The 22,081-nt window shown below is 40.0% G+C and overlaps 1 protein-coding gene across 3 annotated transcripts; it reads left to right on the top strand.

The window, feature by feature from the left end:
* Window positions 1-741: 741 nt before the first annotated feature.
* LOC146491041 (sex comb on midleg-like protein 2) lies at window positions 742-21,735 on the top strand. Of its 3 annotated transcripts, none has more exons than XM_085151335.1 (15): window positions 742-874; window positions 3,503-3,615; window positions 4,105-4,134; window positions 4,618-4,688; window positions 5,668-5,902; window positions 6,918-7,006; window positions 7,097-7,340; window positions 11,717-11,982; window positions 13,399-13,492; window positions 13,578-13,781; window positions 13,866-14,027; window positions 15,712-15,840; window positions 18,230-18,448; window positions 19,299-19,462; window positions 20,166-21,735. In XM_085151335.1, exons 2-15 carry the CDS (start codon window positions 3,594-3,596, stop codon window positions 20,289-20,291), a joined length of 2,055 nt encoding a protein of 684 aa, XP_085007461.1. In that variant the 5' UTR covers window positions 742-874; window positions 3,503-3,593; the 3' UTR covers window positions 20,292-21,735. The 3 variants fall into 3 exon arrangements, with proteins under 3 accessions (XP_085007461.1, XP_085007459.1, XP_085007460.1); XM_085151333.1 differs by having other exon boundaries at window positions 18,227-18,448; XM_085151334.1 differs by lacking the exon at window positions 742-874 and adding an exon at window positions 884-1,002 and having other exon boundaries at window positions 18,227-18,448.
* Window positions 21,736-22,081: the final 346 nt, after the last annotated feature.

Here is a 22,081-nt window from a genome sequence, read left to right as displayed (position 1 = left end):
ATGTGGCTTAGATGAAGTCTATCAGAACATACTTCTTTACACTTAAATTAAGGGATTTTTTTTTCTTTTTTTAAAGATGAAAAAAAATATCTTGACGCTCCTGATCTGAAGTTAATGAGGAAAAGATTTTAAAAAAAAAATGTGTGGGCGGGGGAAAAACAGTGAAGACGGGACAGTGACCGTAAGTCATACGCTATTTTTCTGTGATGACGCATTACTACCCACTTTAAGTGAGAACAAACCACAACCACTTTACAGTTTCACTAACATAAACAGTTTTTATTTAGGACGGGGCTTTAGTTCTGCTCCAAATGTACTTACTGCTTTTCATGATATTATATTATATTATATTATATTATATTATATTATATTATAATACGAATTTAGCCTTTTGCATTAATTATTTTTCTTTTTACTATTTTTCTGTTCTGTAGTTTTGGCCTTACGTATTAAAAGACCAGACCACTTATCTTACATTGTTTATTCGAGGCGTTTTCTTACATGTTTACAGTCTTTCAGTTTTGAACCACAGCTGGGGGACACAGGAGAAAGACCCTGTAAAGAGGAAGGAACGCTGAAGTGGATCACTCATACAAGTTTTTTGAAGCTGAAACTACAGCCAATGCAGTCCGGATTCTTATTGGACGAATTATTTGAGTCTTTTCCTGATTGGCTACTACTGTGAGAAGCAAGCGAATTCATTGGCCATTGAACTACTCCTCCTGCAGTCAGCCCCCGTGTCGTAGCTGTACTCTCCTCTCAGAACAATCTTTGGCATATATTACGTACGTGTAAGGATACACTACATTCGTGAAAAAATGGCAGCTGACGAATAGAAAAAAAGTGGATCTTCAGTCGAAAAAAGAAGGCACTTGTAAGTTAATACTTCAGAATGAATGATTTGGAGTTTGGGGAAATTATCCGTGGAAGCTTCTCAACCTGCCTACGTGCGATTCTCTCCGATAATGTGGAAGAAACTGTTCTCAGAGGGTTAACGCTAAGGTTAGCCAACCTAGTTATTAGCCAGCAGCGGTAGCTAACATTCAAGCAGTTCCAGTTGTCAACATTGGGCCTAGACTATTACCTGAAACCGTTAATGTTAGGCAACAGAGAGCAGAGATGCATCATATATCATATATACATCATATATGGAACAGTTTAAAACTCGGCGTTATGATAAATTAATTAAATTATACCTTCCTGCCTCGACATCTAGCCTCGCTAGCTGTTACAATCCAAGTTAACATTAAAAGGCTGGTGGGTGAGGCGACATAACCAGCTGGTTTGAGAGTAAAAATTAGAAAATTTAGTTCTGGCTGTAGGTAATTATGAGGTTATAAATGTAGGTGTTGTGAATAATAACCTCTTGGGTCGATGTAACGTTAATTTAGCTCATAGGCGGGGCGTTATTAGCGTCATTATAATAGGCATTCAGCGTGGCTAATATTACCTCAATGACTGAGACCGTGTTTCTACTGTAAATTTGAGGGGAGGGCACGCAGCTTTTATTTGCTGACCTAGAACAGCTGTTGTGCTTTCTTTATACCAAACTCACCAACTTACGGGACTCCTGGTGGTGGAGTTAGTTACATTCTACAGATGTTTTGGGAATGAAACTGAGGGAATGTACACAAAGTTGCAGACTGTGTCGTATGGGCTGTCCCACCACAGGCCCGGTTGTAGCTGAACCTCGTGAAAAAAACCCACCTTGTACGAGGCTTCCTGTCTCCGTGGGAGTGACCCATTACTGAAAAACCACAATACTGTACGCGAAAGAGGTTCTGATGGTTTTTTACTTTACGAAAAAAGGTTGATTTCCTTTTTGCTAACCACAGTATCCTTTGCCTGCCTTCATACTTTTACTATGTGGGCTATTTTTAGGGACATCTCCACTATTCCTTTAAAACTATAAGCTCATGCCTGACCTCCTCAGAATCAACTGATTTTTAGCATATTAAATGCTAAATGTCAGTTGAGCTGATTAGTAACTTAAGGTCTGCTGATTTGAGTCCCTATTCAGATGCTGGCATCTCCTATCTCTCTGAGATGACTGTAGATGTAAACAATTGTAAATGATCTCACATAAAAAGGAGCATAATCAACTAAACGCTAATATTTAGAAGTTTAATTTGTTCCAACCCATAAGCAGCAGCTGCTGTGATTATTTCAGCAGGCTGAGGAACAGCTGGAATTAACATCTGCACATTAGTTCTCTAAAAGAATAACACAGGGATGGTTAATATAGACAGAGACAGACTCTCGAAACCTCAGAACAAAAGCTGTTCAGCCTTTTATTGTGTCAGTTCACAAATACTGTTACAGTCAGTGCCCACAGAGTAGCTGCAGTAAAAAAAAAAAGGTAAAGATAATTAAAGTTAATATGCACTGAAAGAAAAGGTCTCACCCTCCAGTCTGTCTCAGCCTTAAAAGTGCACAGGGATATTATTAATAACTGCTCAGTACTATTATACATATTGTACTTAACAGGTAACATTCCCTTTCAGTTCCCTACAGCCAGTTGGAAATTATGCAAATTAGGGGAATCTCTGATGGATCAAGCAGAAGTAACAACAATTTATCGATACGCTAATCATGTAAGAGAGTGAGAGGGAACATAACGGCACCATAAAAGGCTGCTGCAACAAACCTGAGCTGCACAGAAATTTAGATTGGATGGTAGAGATTTAAGAAGGCATTAGGTGAAATATGTGCCATGTGGGCTCTACCTGTTGCCTTGCCCTGATTTCATGGCTGAATACCTTCACTCACTCCAACATGGATCTGTCACTTCATGTTGATAATGGTGGCGTTACCGCTTCGAGGATCAGGAGGATTCATGTTTGTTTTTTTTGTTTTCTTTCATTCTGCTGTAACAGATGTACCAATCAAGATTTTCATTTTCTGATATCACTACCATAGATGTTGATATCTGCTGATACCAAATACCTCTCTGTGATCAATAAATAACCTGGAACTCTGACACTGAGGAAGACTGGGACCATTCCCAAACAGTAAAAACTTGACCGTTCTTCCATGCTGTGTTAGCTTCTTCTCGATGAAGTTAACACAAAACAAAGATGTCATATTTGCCAGATATTCAGTCCAGATACTAGTTTGGTGCATCGTTTTTTTTCTCTATTGGTTTTTTAGAGGTCTGCAGGCAGTCGTCTGTATTTCTTAAATACCCATAATACTTCACTCTCTGTAGCCAAATATCTGCGCAAATAGATGTAGAAGGAGTATAATAAGTCAGGCTTTAGTTGTCCATCCCAGTTTCTCATTTGCTAAATTGCACATCTTTTATTCCTCTCTTTGAGTCTTATGCTACGTAACATTTGAAGTGGGAAGTTGGAATTCCTAAATTCACAATTGGAATTTTTAGCTCGAACACTCCCTCGAGTTGGATGTTCTGCTTTGGACAAATTGCCTTGTTGTTATTTCAATATTTTTAAGGCGTTTCTGTCTTGTTTCTGTCCCAAATGATCCATTTTTGTGTTTTCAGGACAAACTTTCAGAGAATACGGAAACAAGTCGGTTGATCATCTGGCACCTTGTTCATCACCATAAAAGTGCCACATTGGTCATCTGTCACCATGGGGAAAACGCCGCTAAAAGGCAAGGACCTTTCATTTGTTTGAGGAAGCTGGTACTTGTGCTTATACAAAATGGAAAAAATGGTTTTTTTTTCATAATGTGAAAAAAAAAATGGGTAGTTGTTTCCCTCAGATGTTTGTAAATGTTTGTTACACAGATTGTAGGGTATGTGGCGCCCACCCAAACAAGTTTTGCCTTGAGCCAAAAAGGAAAACCACCCATATTGTGACTAAATTCATATTCTAACCAGTTCTATTAATCGGGGCTTCACTTATCCTAGAAAAATTAACTTTTTTTGTTCATAAAATGGCTATAATTAACAGAGGGTGCCTATACTCTATTACATTCCATAATTATGAATATGTTCCGTGTCCAGACTGTAATTTAAAGCTTGTAATATAAGTTAAATTTATAAGGAAAATGTATTGTAATGCCTACATTGCCTGAAGTAAGATATAAGAGTTTAAAAGGTTTCTAAATTTCTTTTCTTGTTGTCTTTGTAATTTTTAGATCAGAAAGAAGCCAAAAAAGAGAAATCAGGTATGACCCCTTCAAGTTTTTTTTTTAAAATTGTGAAAGGATTCACTTCATTCTCGTGTTTAACTCTCAGACATGATGAAGTTGATGAAACACAAGATGCACTCTAATAGGTATTTATGTAATCAGAGCAGGATTATAGTTGTTTTATGTAACTTCCTCACGAGCTTTTAATGACAAGCCATTGCAACAGAGAGAAGTTTGTTTGTATCACATACTGCTAAACATCCACAAGAGATGTTCTTCATTTCTTGTCATTATTGAGATTTTGTTCTCAGTGTTTTAAGAAATGAGAAGCTCAGTTGTGTGGCTTGTATAGGTGGACGAAAATCATGGTATAATGTCACATTTCACACACTGATAAACAGTTTTATTTCAAGCTTTTGCACAAGGATATTCATTTCTGTAATATTTAATAATTGATATATTTAATAGAGGAAATACACTTTCACTTTCTCACATCGCTTTCTCGTTGTTTCTCTTTAGATGCTTTTAGCTGGGAAGAATATCTCAAGGAAACATCATCAATACCAGCACCAGCAACCTGTTTTCGTCAGGTATGTCCTCCTGAGTTTATAAATGCTACCAAAGCCATGGTCATGTGACTGGTTTGCTTTGTGTGTTAGCAGGAAATGTATTTATTTGAAATAACAAAAACTGTGATCATTCTGGAGTTGTTCTCAAGAAAACATTCCAGAGTAACCTGGACCTGCAGTTTTCAGCCTTGGAGGAAGTGAGCGCGAGCTAGTCTAGTGAAACATTTGCTGAGGGCCATTTGCATGAATATAGACCCAGTGTCTTAGAGGAAAATGTAAATGTAAGGGATATCACCTCGTTGAGTGACACTGGAATCGGGAAATAAGATGAAGTTTATAAATGGCTTTGGCCAATGTTAATCAGCTGGGTCATATCAAAGGTGCACTGACTAAATGTTTCAACGGTCTGATGAAGGGCTGAAAGACTGTTTTCATGCATGAACTCTGGACCGGTACGTGGCTGTCTGAGTGTGAGTGCAGCAGTCCCAGTTACATGCTGCTTAGACCTTCTGTTTGTGAGGGACTGCCAATCAGATCAATTGTTTCAGACAGGACAAACAGAGGGCCTACACCACGGGCTAGTGTAAGATAAATAAGGATTATTTTGAATTGTAAATCATTCAGAGCTACTCTAGTAGAATCTAAGAATCTAAGCATATACAGGTCTAGACAAACCCTCGATTATGATTGTTTGTGTGGGTTTTGCACCCTTTTTATGTGGTTTTAACAAGGAAGTGTACTGTGAATCACAGCAGAGCTAGTAACAAATCTGTGGGATCACCACTGAGTGAGGTTTCAGTGCTGATGTATTTGGATTCAAGCAGTTAGGGACAGTGATTCAGTAAATTCTCTTCATTTGGATAGTTGTTTTTTATGCTCCCAACACCTCATACTGGGAGTACTGGGACAGCTTTTGTTAGACTGTATAGAGAGTTCAAAAACATGTTTGTTTGCTGTGATTACAGCAACCACACTCGTGACATTTTTCTGTTATTTTCAGGTTAGAGTCCCACCTACCAACGACTTCAAGGTGGGAATGAAGCTTGAAGCTCACGACCCACGCAACTCCACCTCAGTTTGCATTGCCACAGTGATGGGTATTACTGGGGTCCGTCTGCGCCTCCGTCTGGACGGCAGTGATAACAGCAATGACTTCTGGAGACTAGTCGACTCTTCTGATATCCAGCCTATCGGCACCTGTGAGAAGAATGGAGATATGCTGCAGCCGCCGCTGGGTAAGAATTGGAAAGAAGCACATACAAGGTTTTGATTTTATCTTTAGTAACAATACACACAACATGAGCTGCAAATTATTCAATAAGGAAGACTTAACTCCCATGTCATCATTATTTTGACTTTGTTACAACCTGAAGTCAAGACAATGTCAGACATGTGAAGAATTATGTTTGGAATATTTTTAAAATAAAAATACATGGTGACAGGATTGCTTTCATCATATTGTACATCTTTATTTAGCTCATACTGGGCCTCTGTGCAGACCCCCAGTTTATCTTTTGTCTGAAACAAGCTGTTTTAGTGTGTATTCTGTTTAGCTACCCATCACAAACAGAAGATTGTTTAGCAACAGAGCTGTGTGCCTAAATTGACTATTTTAGGAATATCCTGTCTCATTTACATCATCAGTATTAAAGAGTAGAAAAAGCTGATGCTGAGCATTTAGAGCAGCCTGAAACCTAATAAACAAACTTCCCACAACGAGGGCCTTACGTCACACAGGATTTTAAAAAAAGTCTATTGAATTAAATACTCGATACATAATCTATCTGTAGATCAGAGATACAAGTTAACATGATTCAAATGCGTGATTTAAAATGCAGACAAACTCTTTTGTTGCTGTGTTTAAAAGCCTGTCAGCCCACAAGCTGCTGACTCGACTGATGGCAACAAAATGGAGAACAACAGTTGCTTGAGTCAATTTCGCTTTTAGACAGTAGAAAATGAGCGAGCTCGGAGAAAAGTGGGTGAAATCTTCGGACTTTCTGGTATGTTCTGGAAATACAGTATGTCCATCTATCATTGAAGTGCTTCCGTTGACTGTTCGGGGCAAATATTTAGGGGTTGCAGAAAGGTCTAAACATTTGTATGGACAAAGTGGAACTTTGATGTGAACATACCATAATGCTGCCTAACAAGCAGCACTGACCAAATAACAAGGTCTACTAATAACAGTAACTTCTGTCTTCTGCATTAGTTCAACTTGGTTTTAAGCCTAAATTCCTGTCTTTTCAGGATTTCGGATGAATGCCTCCTCTTGGCCGATGTTTCTGCTGAGAACCTTAAATGGAGCAGAGATGGCACCAGTAACAGCCTTTAAAAAGGTTTGTATTACCTTTGAAAACCTTTTAAAAAAGTATAAAGTATTTAAAAGCTGCTGCAATGACGAACGAGGACGTTGCCTTTATTTCCAGGAACCACCAAGACCCCCTCAGAATAGCTTTAAGCCAGGCATGAAGCTGGAGGCGGTGGACAAGAAGAACCCGTACCTCATCTGCCCCGCCACAATTGGAGAAGTGAAGGGCGATGAGGTCTTCATCATGTTTGACGGTTGGCGGGGCGCCTTTGACTACTGGTGCAAGTACGACTCCCGAGACATCTTCCCGGTAGGCTGGTGCTCCCTCACTAAGCACAGCCTTCAGCCACCCGGCAACAGTGGTAAGTCTTCGACTGTAGGGGGCAGCAGACGCCTGCGCGTTCCTCACTGCTGTAAATAATGCGGTTTGAGGCAGATGCTATTGTTTGTAATCAATCTTTCATTCATGCTCATTTAGTTGCAGCACACTCCTCCTCTCCCCCACACACCAGCCCGGAAATTACACCCACAGTTAGATAAATATAAACGCAATTAACATTAATCATGTTGTCTTGTTGCTTAGTCTGACAGAGGAAAATATACACAGGGTAATTTTTAACAGGTGCTGAGCACACAGTAGAAAAGACTTGAGGTTTGCCTCTGTATGTGTGATTACATTAAATATAAATGCACATATTTTAGAAGAATAACATATTTGGATATGTGCATGAATATAGATTTGAATATGGATTTCAGTGAGTGATATTATGGCTCTTAGAAGTTATATAAAGGTCTTTTACACTTCTTCCACCTCTCTCTGAGAGATGAGAGGAAAGAAAAAATATAAACCACCAAGTGACACCAAGTGACAGGGACCAACCAATCAGAGGACACAGTCACAGGTGTACTGCTTAAAAAGCACAGCTGCAAACATTCATTCATTCATTCATTCACATTCAAACATTATTACTGGAAAATGTAATCTTCCAGTAACCCTCCATTTTACCATTTCTGTCTGGAAAATTGGATCATTTGTATTACCCTCAAACTGGAATACATCCACCCATAAGTTTCATGTCTTCATGTGAAGTTCCTTAAGTTTACTTTTTCCGTCTATATATACAATCTTCACAATGCATACTGTATCGAACTGTCTCCATACCTGGCAACCTTACACTCAATTCAAGAGGAATGTCTGCAGCTGATCTCTGCACTGGCAGAAGAGCTGGACATTGAATGAACGTGCTATCTTTCTTAACTGTTGCCTCACCACAGCACAGTAAAAATAAAACTATGAAACATGTACACATTGTTCAGAATGTGCTGCTTGCCGGATATATGTGAGATGAGCTTCCCAGATCAATGACTCATAAATAAAGAAGCAGCTACTTTTGGCTGCTTGCTTATTCATAAGGCATTGCTCTACTAGTTTGATTTGGGAGATTTTTTTTAATGCTTGGTGACCTTCCTAATGCAATCCCAATCCTGTTTTCTTCCAGGATTGAACCAGGGATCTTTTGCATGTTAGGCAAATGCTTAAACCACTACACTCCCAAGCAGATTTTCCATCAAACTAGCTGAGCTAGACAAGCAGTTCTCACTGTGCTGTCCCCATAAACACTATAAAAGATGGATGTGAGCCACTGTGATCTCACCTGTTAATTAGTGCAGTCCCGTCATTAAACATAGAGATGAGCGTTTTCATCATTGCCATCTTGGTTTTTTGAAATGTGACAAGAGAAACTACATGCCGATTGGCTAATGATTTGTCAGACAAGATTAACTGTTTTGCTTTTCTAACTGTTAAAATAACTGTAATTTAAAAAAAATAAACCTAATGTTTTATTCAATGTGAAACAAAATAAATGAGCCCATGAACTCATCAGGAAAGTGTTTACAGAGCTCATGATGATTTCTCTGTAGACTTCCACAGAACTCACCCACTCAGTCACCTCGCCTTGACCCAAAAACTACCTAAGTAATGCTCAGATTTGGCGAGTGTGAAGAAAGGGTTTTATTTAACCCAAGAAAATATTTCAGAAGTACACAGGAAAATGAAATAGGTATAGACCTAAAAATGTACAAAACAAGAACTTAAACAAACTATAAAGTAGCAGAGCAAACCATTATAAACAAAAAGGGGTTTAACTATAGGAACACTCACTAAATTTCATGCAAAGAAAGCAAACTATTGCCCCCATGCTGTTGCAGAGGATGGTTTGGTCCTCTTATTAACAGCTCCACCCTCAACAAGGGAGCAGCAGATAGGTAACTGAAAAGAAAAAGTGAAGGGAATTAATGCAACAAATAATCAAACTGTAAGTGTGGCAACCATATGTGTGGTAACTATATGTGGCAGTAATGCTGAAAGGCTCAAACCTCAAAGCGGTATACTTGATTTATATGTTGGTTGAGGAGAGTGGATGAATATTACCATATTACCGTTGTTATTTTAGTTGTGTGGTTGTGATTATGGCCATCTTAGGCTGGGCTGGTGGTTTTGGTGGTTATTCAGTTGTGTTGTTAAACAAAGGCGGTGTGTATTTCTTCACTAAACTTTCGGAAAGCTTTATAAATGAATCCATATGGCATTAAAGTGGAAAGTCAGAGTTTAGCTAGAGGACAAGCAGATAAAGCACAGAAATGTCCTTCTTTTTTTTGTGTGTGGGTTTGTGGGGGTGTGTGTGTGTGTGTGGGTGGTGGGGGCGTATTGTGTGTGTCATAGGCGAATGTTATGAAATGGTCCAGAATTAATGGGATGCTGTGAAGTTGTAGCTAACCATAGCACCAACAGCTTTTGGTGGATTTTTTTTGGGTGGATTTTGATAGGTGTAAGATATCTTCACACTTCTTCAACCACCACAGTCCTTAACCGTCGTATCAGCATGCAGTGATAGTTAATGGATAAAATTGGCTTCAGTGTAAGAACAGTTAAAATGCTTTGAAATTGAGACTGTATTTACAAAAACTAAACTGACTTTTTGTCTACAAGCTGTTTTAAATAATTAGTTTAATTTTTAAAGAACCATTGAACAATCTGTTTGCTCCCATTTATTACGGAGCTTCTGGCCAATGCCTAAAACCTGCACTTTCTCCAATGGCCAGCAGGCTGTGACTCCTCTGGCTGTAGAAAGTGGTCAATCTGTGACTGCAGTGAACTCTTTCCTGATAACTTTCTGGTGTCAGCTGCTGGTTTTAGCTCATTAAATAAAACGTGAAACATGAAGGTCCTTTGGTAAATTGTGGCAAGTATTTAAGTTAGGAAGGAGGATTATCTGGGATGACTTGCCCTTCAACAAGTCCTCAGTTTCCCTCATTTCTGACTTCAACATGCAGAGCTGGTGACAGGAAATGCTCCACAGCCATTGTTTTTACAGTTGGATTAATAAGAAGTAGACCGGTAGTCCTGCACTGCCTCTGATTGTGAGTTTGTTGCTTCACACACAACATGCTCGATCTGGATCGATTTCCTTTCTACGGCGCTTCTATATCATCTTAATGTCTACTTTTTGATGTGGTCCTCTTTGTAGACTGCAGCTAAGTTCAGAAATGAGAGCATCAGAAGCCCCGAGCCAACAGTCGTAGGAGACGAGCGGTGTGTTGTGTGTGAAGCTGCAGATCAGTATGGAGGCCTGTTACGTTTGTGTGCGTGTCTGTTAGGGTGGCTGGGATGAAATGGGCAGAATTACAAGTGGGAGGGGAGGAAAGCAGCAGCAGGAAAGAGGAGGAGGAATGGGATTTATATTCTTCACTACGTACCTGTTTACATGGAAGAATATATGTTTACATAAAAGCTGCTCAGTGTAGTCTCTACTGCACCAGCACTCCTTATATAGCGGATAAGATTATTAACCACAGAACAGATGAAAGACTTAAAGCCCTCTTTAGTTTTCTGTGTCATACATGAGCCCCGAGACAACTTTAAAAGCTGGAAAAAGTCTTTCCCTACCACTATTTGGTCTGTGTACTTAAGAACCTTGAAAAGTATTTTTATCACTTGTTTCTCTGCACGTTGCTATTGTTAGGTATTCTTTAGTACACACACAAACAGAAGTATTTACTTGTTGGATACGTGGGCTGTTGCTTTGTGTGGGTATGTGGTGTTTTTTTTTTTCATTTTTGTTTTGTTTTTTCCAGTATGTTGAGAGTTTAGAAGAAGGGAAACAGAAATCACTGCACATATAAACACCCACCAAAACCAGTGAACTGGTCATTCTGGCTTTGTAGCTTATTAGCTGTTGTGTCTGTGCTGTTGGTTAGAGAAACACAAAAACTGCAAAGATTACAGCATTTCATGAAACTTTCACTTGGTGAAATTTGTTGTATGGATCCAAAAACACTTTGTTTAAAACTGGCTTCTGTTCGAATGATACACAATATTATTTTATATTTGGGGAGCTTCCTGTGTCATTTTCAGTAACATTATGCTATCCTATCCTAGGCTGGCACCCAGAATATTTTTTATTTATTTTTTAAATGAAGAAAAAACATTCAGCATGAGTTGATTTGACTGGGAGCCAGTTCAGGGTCCAGAGGGTACTGGAGGCAGCAGTAAGGTATTTTTGTAGTGTTTGAGTGCTGACCCGAGGGACCTGAAGGACACCCCCTGTCCATATGCCTGACCTGCATGTCATCTGTTTTGCTTTTGTTTTGTTTTTTTAATATCCTATTATTACATTTTTATGCACGTTTTATTCCAAGGACATATTTTCATTGACTCCATTTGTTTTTCTTGCAGTTACTCTGCCTAAGCACCTGCAGATTCTTCCCTCGTCGCCCTCTAAACCGAGTCGGCGATCCATGCAGTCCCCCTACAGACTCCCCAATCCTCTGCCCCCTTTGCCGGTCAGGAAGGGGGTCAGAGGCCGTCGGCCCAAGAGCGAGACCATCGCTCTCCTCAAAGCGGTGGCCGAGGCAGCCGCGGCCCAAAATGGGTCTGTACCTGAAAACACACAGCTGGTACCCCGAGTTCACAAGAAGAGAGGACCCAAACCGGGAAGCAAGGTGAGGCCCAGCTTTGACTGTTTAATCTGTTATCAGCCACACATTTTTATTAAATTTTCCCTTGTGCAGCACACCCAAATACAAAAGCTTATAAGAGAAAAATTAGTGGGCAAAACCTCATGTATGACAATTCAATTTGAAAGGTATCATCTTCTAGTTTAGGAAAACATGCTTGATTAGCACAAAATTAATACACAAGCTACATCAGTTCAACTATCACTGAATCCTTTTTGTTTTTGGACCTTGTCATTATCAGTCATATCTGAATCATACTAACTAAAACATGCTTCATGCCAGAACTATGGATAACGATCCGAAATGTTCAAATTGTTGCTTTTTTCACTTGTCTGACCCTGAAGATTCTAAAACCGTTTATCACAATTCAAAACATCTTCTGAGTGAGGGACTTACCAGCGTTATATGCTCGACTGAAATCCAGTCAATGTATACATGTTGGAATGAGAAAGCGATTGTCCACAATAATCAATGAACGCCAATAATGGCTTCGTTTTCACAGGCACAAAATAGATGCAACAACTGGGAAAACTGCTGTACAACCGCAGCAGTCCTGAAATGAAAACTACACCAAAAATGTGGGAAAACTTCCTTTTTTTTTTTTCTTTTTTTTTTAGGCAACAAGCTCAAGAAAACAGAACTACCCAACAACAGTATCGGGGAGTTTTGTTTCATATTTTCCAAACAATGTGGTTAAACAGCAAGCAGTTGATGTTGGAGGGAATTATTTACATCTTTGAATAATTTCATGAAAAACCCCAATGTTCTTTTAAACTGCGTCTCCTGACAAAGTTACACATCAAAATTGCTTCAGTTTTTCCAGGTCTGTGTGCTGAGCTGGTAACTGTGGTGATTATGTAAAACGGACTGTAAAACGGACCAAATGCAACTGCAGTTGTGATTGACTCCTTGGACTATGATTGTTTGCAGATTACATTTTGATTTGTAGTGAGAGCCTGGAAAGGTGGAAGTTCTTCTGAATCTGCCTGTAATGTGTCCACACTGTGAAACCTTTAAACACTGAGCATTGCTTTAACCAAGCTTAAAGCTTACAGCAGCATGTCATCACTTTAATGTTTTATTGTGTAATGCATCAGGTGCACCCCCTTTTCACTCACAGTGGTGTGCTTTTCTACCCAGTTTATTTCAGTGAGAGCAGGATTTTCAAACGTGGCTCTGAAAGATGTAAACACTGCAAAGGAGGGCATGTATCTAAGACATTTAACCATTTTTGTCAGGCTTACAGCCACAATACAGGCACTACCCTCATAACTCTTTTTTCTAAATTCTTTAATCAAGATTATAATTACTGCCCTAGCACACATATACACCCAGAACTAAGAATTAGCTTTACTTTAACATTCCTTATTGTTAAATTGTTTATAAACATCTGTTTTTCAGAGAAAGCCCAAAATGATCCAAGGCTCCACACAGCTGCCGAGCATCCAGGTGCCACAGGAAAGTCCTGCTAACCTAAACTCAGTGGTTTCAACAGGTAAACGCTAACGGCTCTACTGGTGCACGGAATGAAAGCTCTCATTTGAATGTCTGATTAGTTCAGTGTGTCTGCGTTGTTTCAGTGTGTGTGTACGTAAATAAGCATGGAAACTGCGGACCCCACCTGGACAGGAAGCAGATGCAACATCTACCTGACCACTTTGGACCAGGTCCAGTGAACTCTGTGCTCCAGCAGGTCGTCCAGTCATGTATAGACTGTGCATACCAGCCTCAAGTCCTGCTCAGCGCTCTGCAGAATGACTCGGGCGGAGGGGAGGTCGTCAAAGGTATAAAGTTGTTCTGTTATTGTCACCTTAGGCAGCCGTGCATGATGATTGATAGAATACTAAAACATGTTCTCATCACCACAGTGAGAACAGATGGTGGAGTCCGTGTGGTCAGGTTACCGTCAGCTTCCAGTGCTTCCTTTGTACTGCGCTTCCTGGAGACCATGTGTCGTCATCTGCAGTGCGACAACCTGTTCAGCAGCCAGCCGTTCAGCCACTACTCTGCTTACGAGAGGAAGAAATCAGGTAAAGCCTGCAACTTTTTTTTTTAAATAGCACTGTTTACAAATTGCTTTTACAGAATACTTTGACAAACCAGCAAAACAAGGATGGTAAATTCAAATAAAAACAGACACAAGGCCAAAAAAACCCCAGTTTAAAATTTAGAACAGAGGAAAAACATAAAGACAAAACTCCATCAGCTATAACAGAAAATATACCCAAGGAAATTTTCAGAAGTGAAACTTTCAAGGACAATACAAAATGATATGAAGTGATGGAGGATGATAAGAAGAAGATGTTACATAAAAGGAAGTTTAGTAAAAGAAGGGATGTCAGTGGGCCACATCCCCCTGAGGCAGGTTGTTCAACAATCAAGGGCTTCTAATGCAAAAGGTTGATCATTTTCGTATTTAATCCTGGACTTTGGAAGCGGCAGGAAGACCTAACCTGATGATCTAATGCTACGAACAGGCAACAATATGGGGTCAACGTTTCTGCTGTCTAGAGAAAGGTAGAGAAGCCAGGATCAGGGTGATGAAATACTAAAACCAGTAAGAAACCAGACTGCTGCATTTTAAACCAGCAGTAATGCAAGAGTAACGTCTCATTTGCACCACAAAGAAAAATGCTGCAATAACCTGGAAGAAGAAACTCCACACATCCATTAAAAAAAGCGAGAGTTCTGTGTGATTATCTTTAAACTTTCTCAGATATAAAATGAAATGTGGAATTTTGAATTCGCCACTGTTGAAAAAAGTGGAACGTGACGGACAAACTCTTAGCACATCTAAATGAAGGTGGTGTAAATTTCTGTTCCTGTCACAGAAAGATGAGAGCATCTCAAAGAATCCTACAGCCACAGATGTAGTGCTCTGGGATTTATTTCACCTGTGTAAAGAACATGAAATATAGATTCTGTCCTGTGTGGTCCTGTAGTTTTTGCACATACAGTAGTTGAGGTCTAAGATTAAGTGGTATGCTGTGAGGAAAGTCTATGTATACAGTCGTATATCACAACTTGGACTCATTTCCACTGCTAAAAAATCCTCCTTAACCCTGTTTAGTTTGTGCAGCTGCTGGATGGTGGGAATAATGAGAGCATGACACATCAAAGACGCTGACTGACTGCAGTGAGATTAAAAAATTGGGGGAAAATCTTGATTGCTTTCTTGTGTGGCTCAAACCACAACTATCTACCAGTGCAGAGGACCTACCACCTAACGATTGACTAACAGTCAGTAGTAACCGGTTGTGTGGTTTCAGCTGGAGTGGGGATGCCAACAGCCGTTAGTTCGAGTGCGTCATCTGTTGGGAGGAGCTGGCTAACACTAACATGGTTCCAAGAAAGCTAAAGAGGCTCCTGGAACCCAAAGATGCCTCCTGAGAGAAATTTGGCCCTCTTCAAAAGATGGATCTCAAACAGATGGACTAAGAGTGTGTGTTAGGATTGTGTGAAAGTATCTGATCAGGCAATGAAGCATGCAGGCTAGTGGAGTGACGACACTCTTGGAATAAAAATGGCAGGTGTCTTGTTAGATCCAGATTGTGCAACTAGGCTGTAGATAAAATCTGACAGCGCAATCAAACTGAGAACTAAAGACATCTCAGAAGCCACACAGCCATCTTTTTACTGATATTTGAGCTTGTGTGGTGGTGTAATTTATACATAAACCACTGGTGTGAGTTAAAGTGAGTTTCTGTGTTTCAGTGAAAGAAGAGGTGATGGACGCGCCATCACTGGCAAGAGGGAGTAAACGAAGTCTCTCTGGAGTCTCTCCACCGTACGCAGCGCCGCTGTCTCCTAAACATTTACGTGCTGAAGCTCATCCTTCAGAAGGTACAGCTTTCCTTACGGATCGTATCCCGAAGGGTGGGATTATGTAATCTGTTATGTTTGTCTGTTTGTTAGCAGTGTACTGTTCAGTTTTCATGATATCAGATTTGTGTGATGCTGGGCAACGCCTCAAGCTGATTTAATTTTGCCCTAAATCTGGTCAAGTTCACACCTAAATCAGTAAATCAGTTTTTTCATTAAAATGCCCTTTGACGTCAGAGTGATGTCATAACCAGCTGACATCAGGATGTAATGTAATTATTTTTGAAAATGGCAGCAAATTAAAATTATTCAGAAATTTGTGGAAAAACACAACCTCGTATAAAATATATTTTTTATTTTTTTGTAATCTGTAACAACACATTTTTGACTCTGTATGCTTATTCTTGGTTTCTGCTAGGCTAGCTTTGCATGATTCTGGTCCTGTCAAAAAGAGCTGGTTGAGCTCACTTAGCTGTCCCAGTGTTCCCAGACTGGGAAGTCTTCAGTGCACGAACAATTAGAAATCATCCCAGTAAAGTGACTTTACTGAATCACTGTCCTCACTGCCTGAATCTGAATACATCAGCACTGTAGCTTCACTCTATTGTGACCCAAAGCTCTGCTGTTGTTAGCTCTGCTGTGATTCACAGTACACTTCCTCATTAAAAGCAGATAAAGAGCCCAGGAAAACAGTCATAATCTCAGTGTTTAATTAGAGCCTGTTAAGATATTAATGTGGTTAGGAGTGCCTGTTTGGGCTTGTTTCAGCTTACGGGAGGGGAGGGGGCTATTATCCTCATTTCCACTTCTTTATTTTTATTCTTGAACCCAGCTGGAATACTTTGCTGTCAGTGGGCCCATTTCACAAACACTTGTTAATTGATCATTACTCAGTCACCGTTAAAGAGAAAAATATGCTAAAGAGAAAATTCAAATGGTTTTGGAAAGAAGAGAAGACAAGCTTTACAGAAATAGAGTGTATTGTGGTCGTGCATAGCACTCGCAAGCTACTACTGTCTGAACGCAATCAGAAAAATCAGCTCCACCTCGATCTTACCCAGTGTTGCCAACTCCTCAGTAAGGAATATCGCGATTGGCTGTCCTAAAAGTCGCTAGAAATCGCTAAATGATGTCATCGCCTAATTTGCATAATTGGTCATGCTAATGTAATTGTAACCTATGTTGTAGGAGAGAGAAATAACATCGTGGAAAAGACATGAAGTGAGTAAAAAAAGTTCCCAAATGCATTTCGAAAGATTTTGGAACTATAAATAAAATTTCTTTTACCAATTATTGCTTTTTTTAATGTCACAATTCCAATTCTCCTCCTTTATCCGTGGTTGGACCAAGAAAAAAGTGACCCGAAATAGGCACTCCAGTGGAGTTACTGTGTGTGTGTGTGTGTGTGTGTGTGTGTTTATAAGTAGTTTTAAACCTTGTGATCCACAAAATATCATAACAGTAAAAGAAGAGCTGACTGCGTTACAGCTCATGCGCAATTCATTTGCCGTTTGGACGCATAGGTGTGAACGTCTCCTGCCCTGATAGCAGCTGGGGGAGGACTATCCTCCGTCTGTGAGCGCTTTGGCACAGGCGAGGTGCCCACCGAAGCACCGTTGCTTGTTGAGAGTAAGAGCTATACGCACTTTCACGTCAAAAAGTCGTCATAAATAAGTCTCCAATAACACCAGACAAAGTCGCCAGATTTGTTGCTTGTCCCTTTTAAGAAAAGAAGTCTGAAAACTCGCTAAATATAGCGACAAAGTCACTAAGTTGGCAACAATGATCTTACCATCTGTGCTTCACATTACTTTAACTCGGCCATTTTGGGCTAGAAAGAAAATTCCACTAATTCCTGAAAAAGGAGTTTTACAACCAAAATGACAAAATGGGTACAGGCAGCCGGTGACATGTGGGTGATAAAGGATTGAGGCAAACTTTCCTCTGATTGGCTGCCCCTCAACGGTCAAGGCTAACCCCCCTGACTAGGTTTTTGCTACGATTTGTGGGTTGAACTTTGAAGATTGTTTATTTGTCACGTGCATAGTTATACAAGTACAACACGCAATGAAATGTGACCTGCGGAGCGGTCGGGAAGGCGTCTGGACGTGTCTGCGCCATCTTAAAACATGTAGAGAAACAAAATTAAGCAAGCAGTGCGCGCAATGACTGTGCAGCCAGATCTGTGCGCCTAAGATGACCATATTAAAGAGATCCACTGTATGACCTCATACTGAGCCAAAAGTAGAAAAAACTGTGGACGTTTAGACGTCTCTGAACCCTGAGCTTTTGACTCACAGGGATTACTTTTACAGACATGATCTGCAAATTCACAATTCTGTGTGTGTGTGTATTCTTTCTGTCTAAAATGACATTTTAAAGTTGTGCATGTTGTTTCTCTCTCCAGCAGAGACTCTGCCCCATGAAGAGAACGGCTTAATAAAGGAGCAGCGCTACATGGACTCCGCCTCCAACTCAATGACCCCGCGACCCCAGACTATGCGGAGTTTCTCGGAGTACCACTCCCAGGCCAGCAGCCTCTACCATCACAGCAGCAGCACACCGATGCGCCGCCTTTCGTCTAACCCTGCAGAAATGAGCTCCACACAACCCCTCAGAAGAGTCGAAGGTAGAGAGAGAGCTTGTGTGTGTCAGATACACCCGTGTTTTCAAAAGACTTTTAAATAACACAATATAAAAGGTGCTCTGCTGCAAATCTTCATAAATGAATCATGTACTTATAAAGTTGTAATCAGCTGTTCTCCAATGGTTCAGACATGAACTTCACCATTGTGGCGAGCAGTGCGTGATGGGTAGTCCCCACTGATGATGTTAAAGTCAGATCCTAAGTGATCCATGTGTTAATGAAGTTACTATACCAAATGAGTAAATAGGGGAAACTATCACAGCCAAAACAGGCATGAAAATAAAACGTGCTTCTTTTTGTTTCTCTCACTTTGACCCCCAAATAGTTTGTTTTGGGTTTTTTTTTTTTGTTGTTGTTGTTGTTTGTTTTGGGTTTGTTTTTTTTTTCACATTAGCAGACTGTGAGCTGTTGTAAGAGGTTGACACTCCAGCTGTGCATGACCCCAGCATGTTTTGGCCAACATAATAAACACAACAACTTGTTACCAACGGTTCATCAACTAGGAGGCTCAGAGGGTTTCATTCTTATTATGGTCATTTGTGCATCACTAGCAATACCACATAAAAGGTTTTTCTTTTGATGAATGGAGCCTGATCAGCGGTTTGTGGATAGCTTATTTAATACTTGTGAGTTACAAATAAACAACAGTAGCTACAGATTAAAACTGCCGCTGTCTTGGATCGTTGTGTCAGTGGGGCAGCTCCAGCTTTCTGAGATGGAAATCAGACATGAGAGAGAGTTCCAGATGAATGTAACCTGCCAGTCACTCTGTAATTTGCTACTGGAGTTTGAACATGAGAAGAAATTAATTCCATTTCAATGTTTTGTGCAGCTGCCAGCTCCACCACAGGTCCCGAGGCTCTGGCGTCTGAGAGGGAGAGTCTGCAGTTCCCCACCAAAAACCCCTCCTCCTGGTCCATCGAAGAGGTGATGCAGTTCGTCAGGGACGCCGATCCCACAGCTTTGGCACCTCACGCTGAGCTCTTCAGAAAACATGTAAGTTAATGAAAAATTAATCCAATTTTTATGGTTTGTATTCATTTTTACTCTGGAGCTCGTTTGTGGAGAACCATCTTGAAAGGAAGTCTGTAATTTCATTGCTTTTTCTCCTTCTTCTCCAGTTTCATTCAATCGCACATCTTCAACTACCCACAGATGGCGGCAATAAGCCCGTTTTCTATCGTCTGTGATCTAAAGCTGCAAGGAAACTTTGCAAACACTCTATTTAAGGCAGCTCAGGCTAAGATGATAAAGATGGCCTTCATTTAACAAGATCTAGAATAAGCCTCGAGGTTTCCATCGTTTCACCTGTGAAAAGATGGTCATGGTTATGTTCAGTTATGAACCTCATTTTACTCCAGCTGTTACAGCAATCTGATAAAGTGAAAAGTTTGGGCACACTCTCCTATTCATTTATTAAAACCTTTTGTGATATTGTGTCTTATTGTGAAGGCAGTGTCACCTGGGTCTTTATCTTCCACCCTGTGCACCCAGCAGACTTTCTGGGTTGGAGGCAGAGCAGCGAGATGGACTTTCAGCATAAAACCCCCACAACTGGGGCCTAACTCACTGCTGAAGACCCCCAAAATATTTGTTTTTAATTGGAATTATATTTTTTAAAAATTACTGCATGGTTATTTAAGCTAATGACAGAGTGTTTCTGTTTTTCTAATACAAGTCCTCGTGTCTGTTTCCACAGGAGATTGATGGCAAAGCTCTGATGCTCCTGCGGAGCGACATGATCATGAAGTATATGGGTCTGAAACTGGGGCCCGCACTGAAGCTCTGCCATCACATAGAGAGGCTGAAACAAGGCAAACTGTAACTACGAGATCCCGGCAGAACCCACGAGCAATAAGCCCCGAGAGAGCTGGCGTTTGCATACTGACTCATGGGGCACGCAGGGGTTACATGTTATTCCAGACTCCACCTGGAGGGAGCAGATAGATGTTACAACGTCATCCCGACATTGCGAGTGGAGAAAGTGTGCCGTGCATTGCTGACACATTACCTCATCCCCTCATCAGTGAACAAAAAGCTGTTCGGCTCTCATAGACATGCTGACTCTGAAATCCCAAAGGAAAATAATCCCCGTAGTGTTTACATTGCACATGTGCGCACATTTTTTTTAATTTTTTTTTTTAAATGGAGGAGAAATCTTTTGATCCTGGTTTTGGATCCCCCAAAGATGGAGAATGTTTCTTCTTATATCAATTGTTATTGTTAAATCGATAAGGAAGGGTTGGTATACTGAGAAAAAGATCCATCAGATATTCCTCCACAGGGTTTGAATGCTATTTTTATTTTTTTTTTATCATGTATAGCGGTTTATCTGCCTGCCTGAAGAATATGAACCCATTCCACTTCTTTCACACGAACTTTCTTTGCCTTGAACTTTGTCGGCATCAAGGCGATTATGTTATATTCTGATGTTTCCCACGAGTGTCTGGCAGAATCAGCTCCTGCTGCAAGGCATTCTCCGTGGTCTCCAAACCGTCTGCATCCCAAGCACACGCCAGTTGAGGGTTTATCAATTTCAACGGATGGGAATGTTTAGGAAGTGCAAATCGGACATTTCTAAGGGCTTTCTTTGTTAAGTTTGACTTAATATTTTTTATCAGTCGTGTCATTTAAGCTCATCGGTCCGACCTCAGTGTTGTCACTTTCGACCATTACAATCACTGTTAGCAATGAAAACAGATGTGTACAGTTTTATGGGTTTAACCATGAATATCAGCGACAGAATGTACATTTTGTAGAAACGTAATATTTTAAGGAAATAAGTTAGAAATGTGAAGATAAAGGGGGATGGGGGTTCTTCTTTTTAGTAGTTAACGCAGTGCTTTCAGTTCAAATACTCCCAGTACTAAACTCTGCCTTGCTTTACCTACGATATTTCTCAGGTTTATGTGATCTTTGTTAGTACAAGATTTTGTAGCATACTGTTTATAATATACTTCCTGTTACCCTCTTCCCTTACTTAAAGACTTGTGCCATATAAATAGTCAACACATGACCCAAGTGCTGTTGATTTCTTTCCCTTCTTGCATCTTCTTTAAACTACTTGAAAAAAGTGTTGCAAAACATCACTTGTCCATTACAAGTCATCACACCAGATAAACAATGTGTTTATGATGTTGTGTATTTTCTCTTCTTTTCTATAAACCTGTCAAAAACAAAAAGATGTGTTGTTACTGACTTTTTCATCTGATTAACCAGGATCACATATAAAAGCTTGCTGTCAGTTTTGCTGATTTAGGAAAATGTTTTTTTTTTTAAAAAAAATCAGGAAAGTGAGAATTTCTGTGTATTTAAAACAAAAATGTTAGTCCAGTAATTTTATTGATAAACTCCTCACGTCAGCCTTGGTGATGCTTGCTTTAAAATTTTAGAAAAGAGACGTCTGGACTGATTGAGTTTGTTTATGACATGAAGGCTGTATCCTAATTCAGGGTCTGCAGCCTTAAGTACGCAGCCTTAATGGTCCACAAGGGCCGCGTAATAGATTACATTCTTCAAGCAAACTTCACTATTGGCTAAAAAAAAAATTAAAAAAAATAAATTATTGCACTAAATATAATAAATATAGCCATAAAAGTAAAATTTGTGACAGTT

This window comes from Neolamprologus multifasciatus, chromosome 23 (assembly GCF_963576455.1).
Source record: "Neolamprologus multifasciatus chromosome 23, fNeoMul1.2, whole genome shotgun sequence".
Taxonomy (NCBI): Eukaryota; Metazoa; Chordata; class Actinopteri; order Cichliformes; family Cichlidae; genus Neolamprologus; species Neolamprologus multifasciatus.
This window is presented reverse-complemented; position numbering and strand designations above follow the sequence as displayed.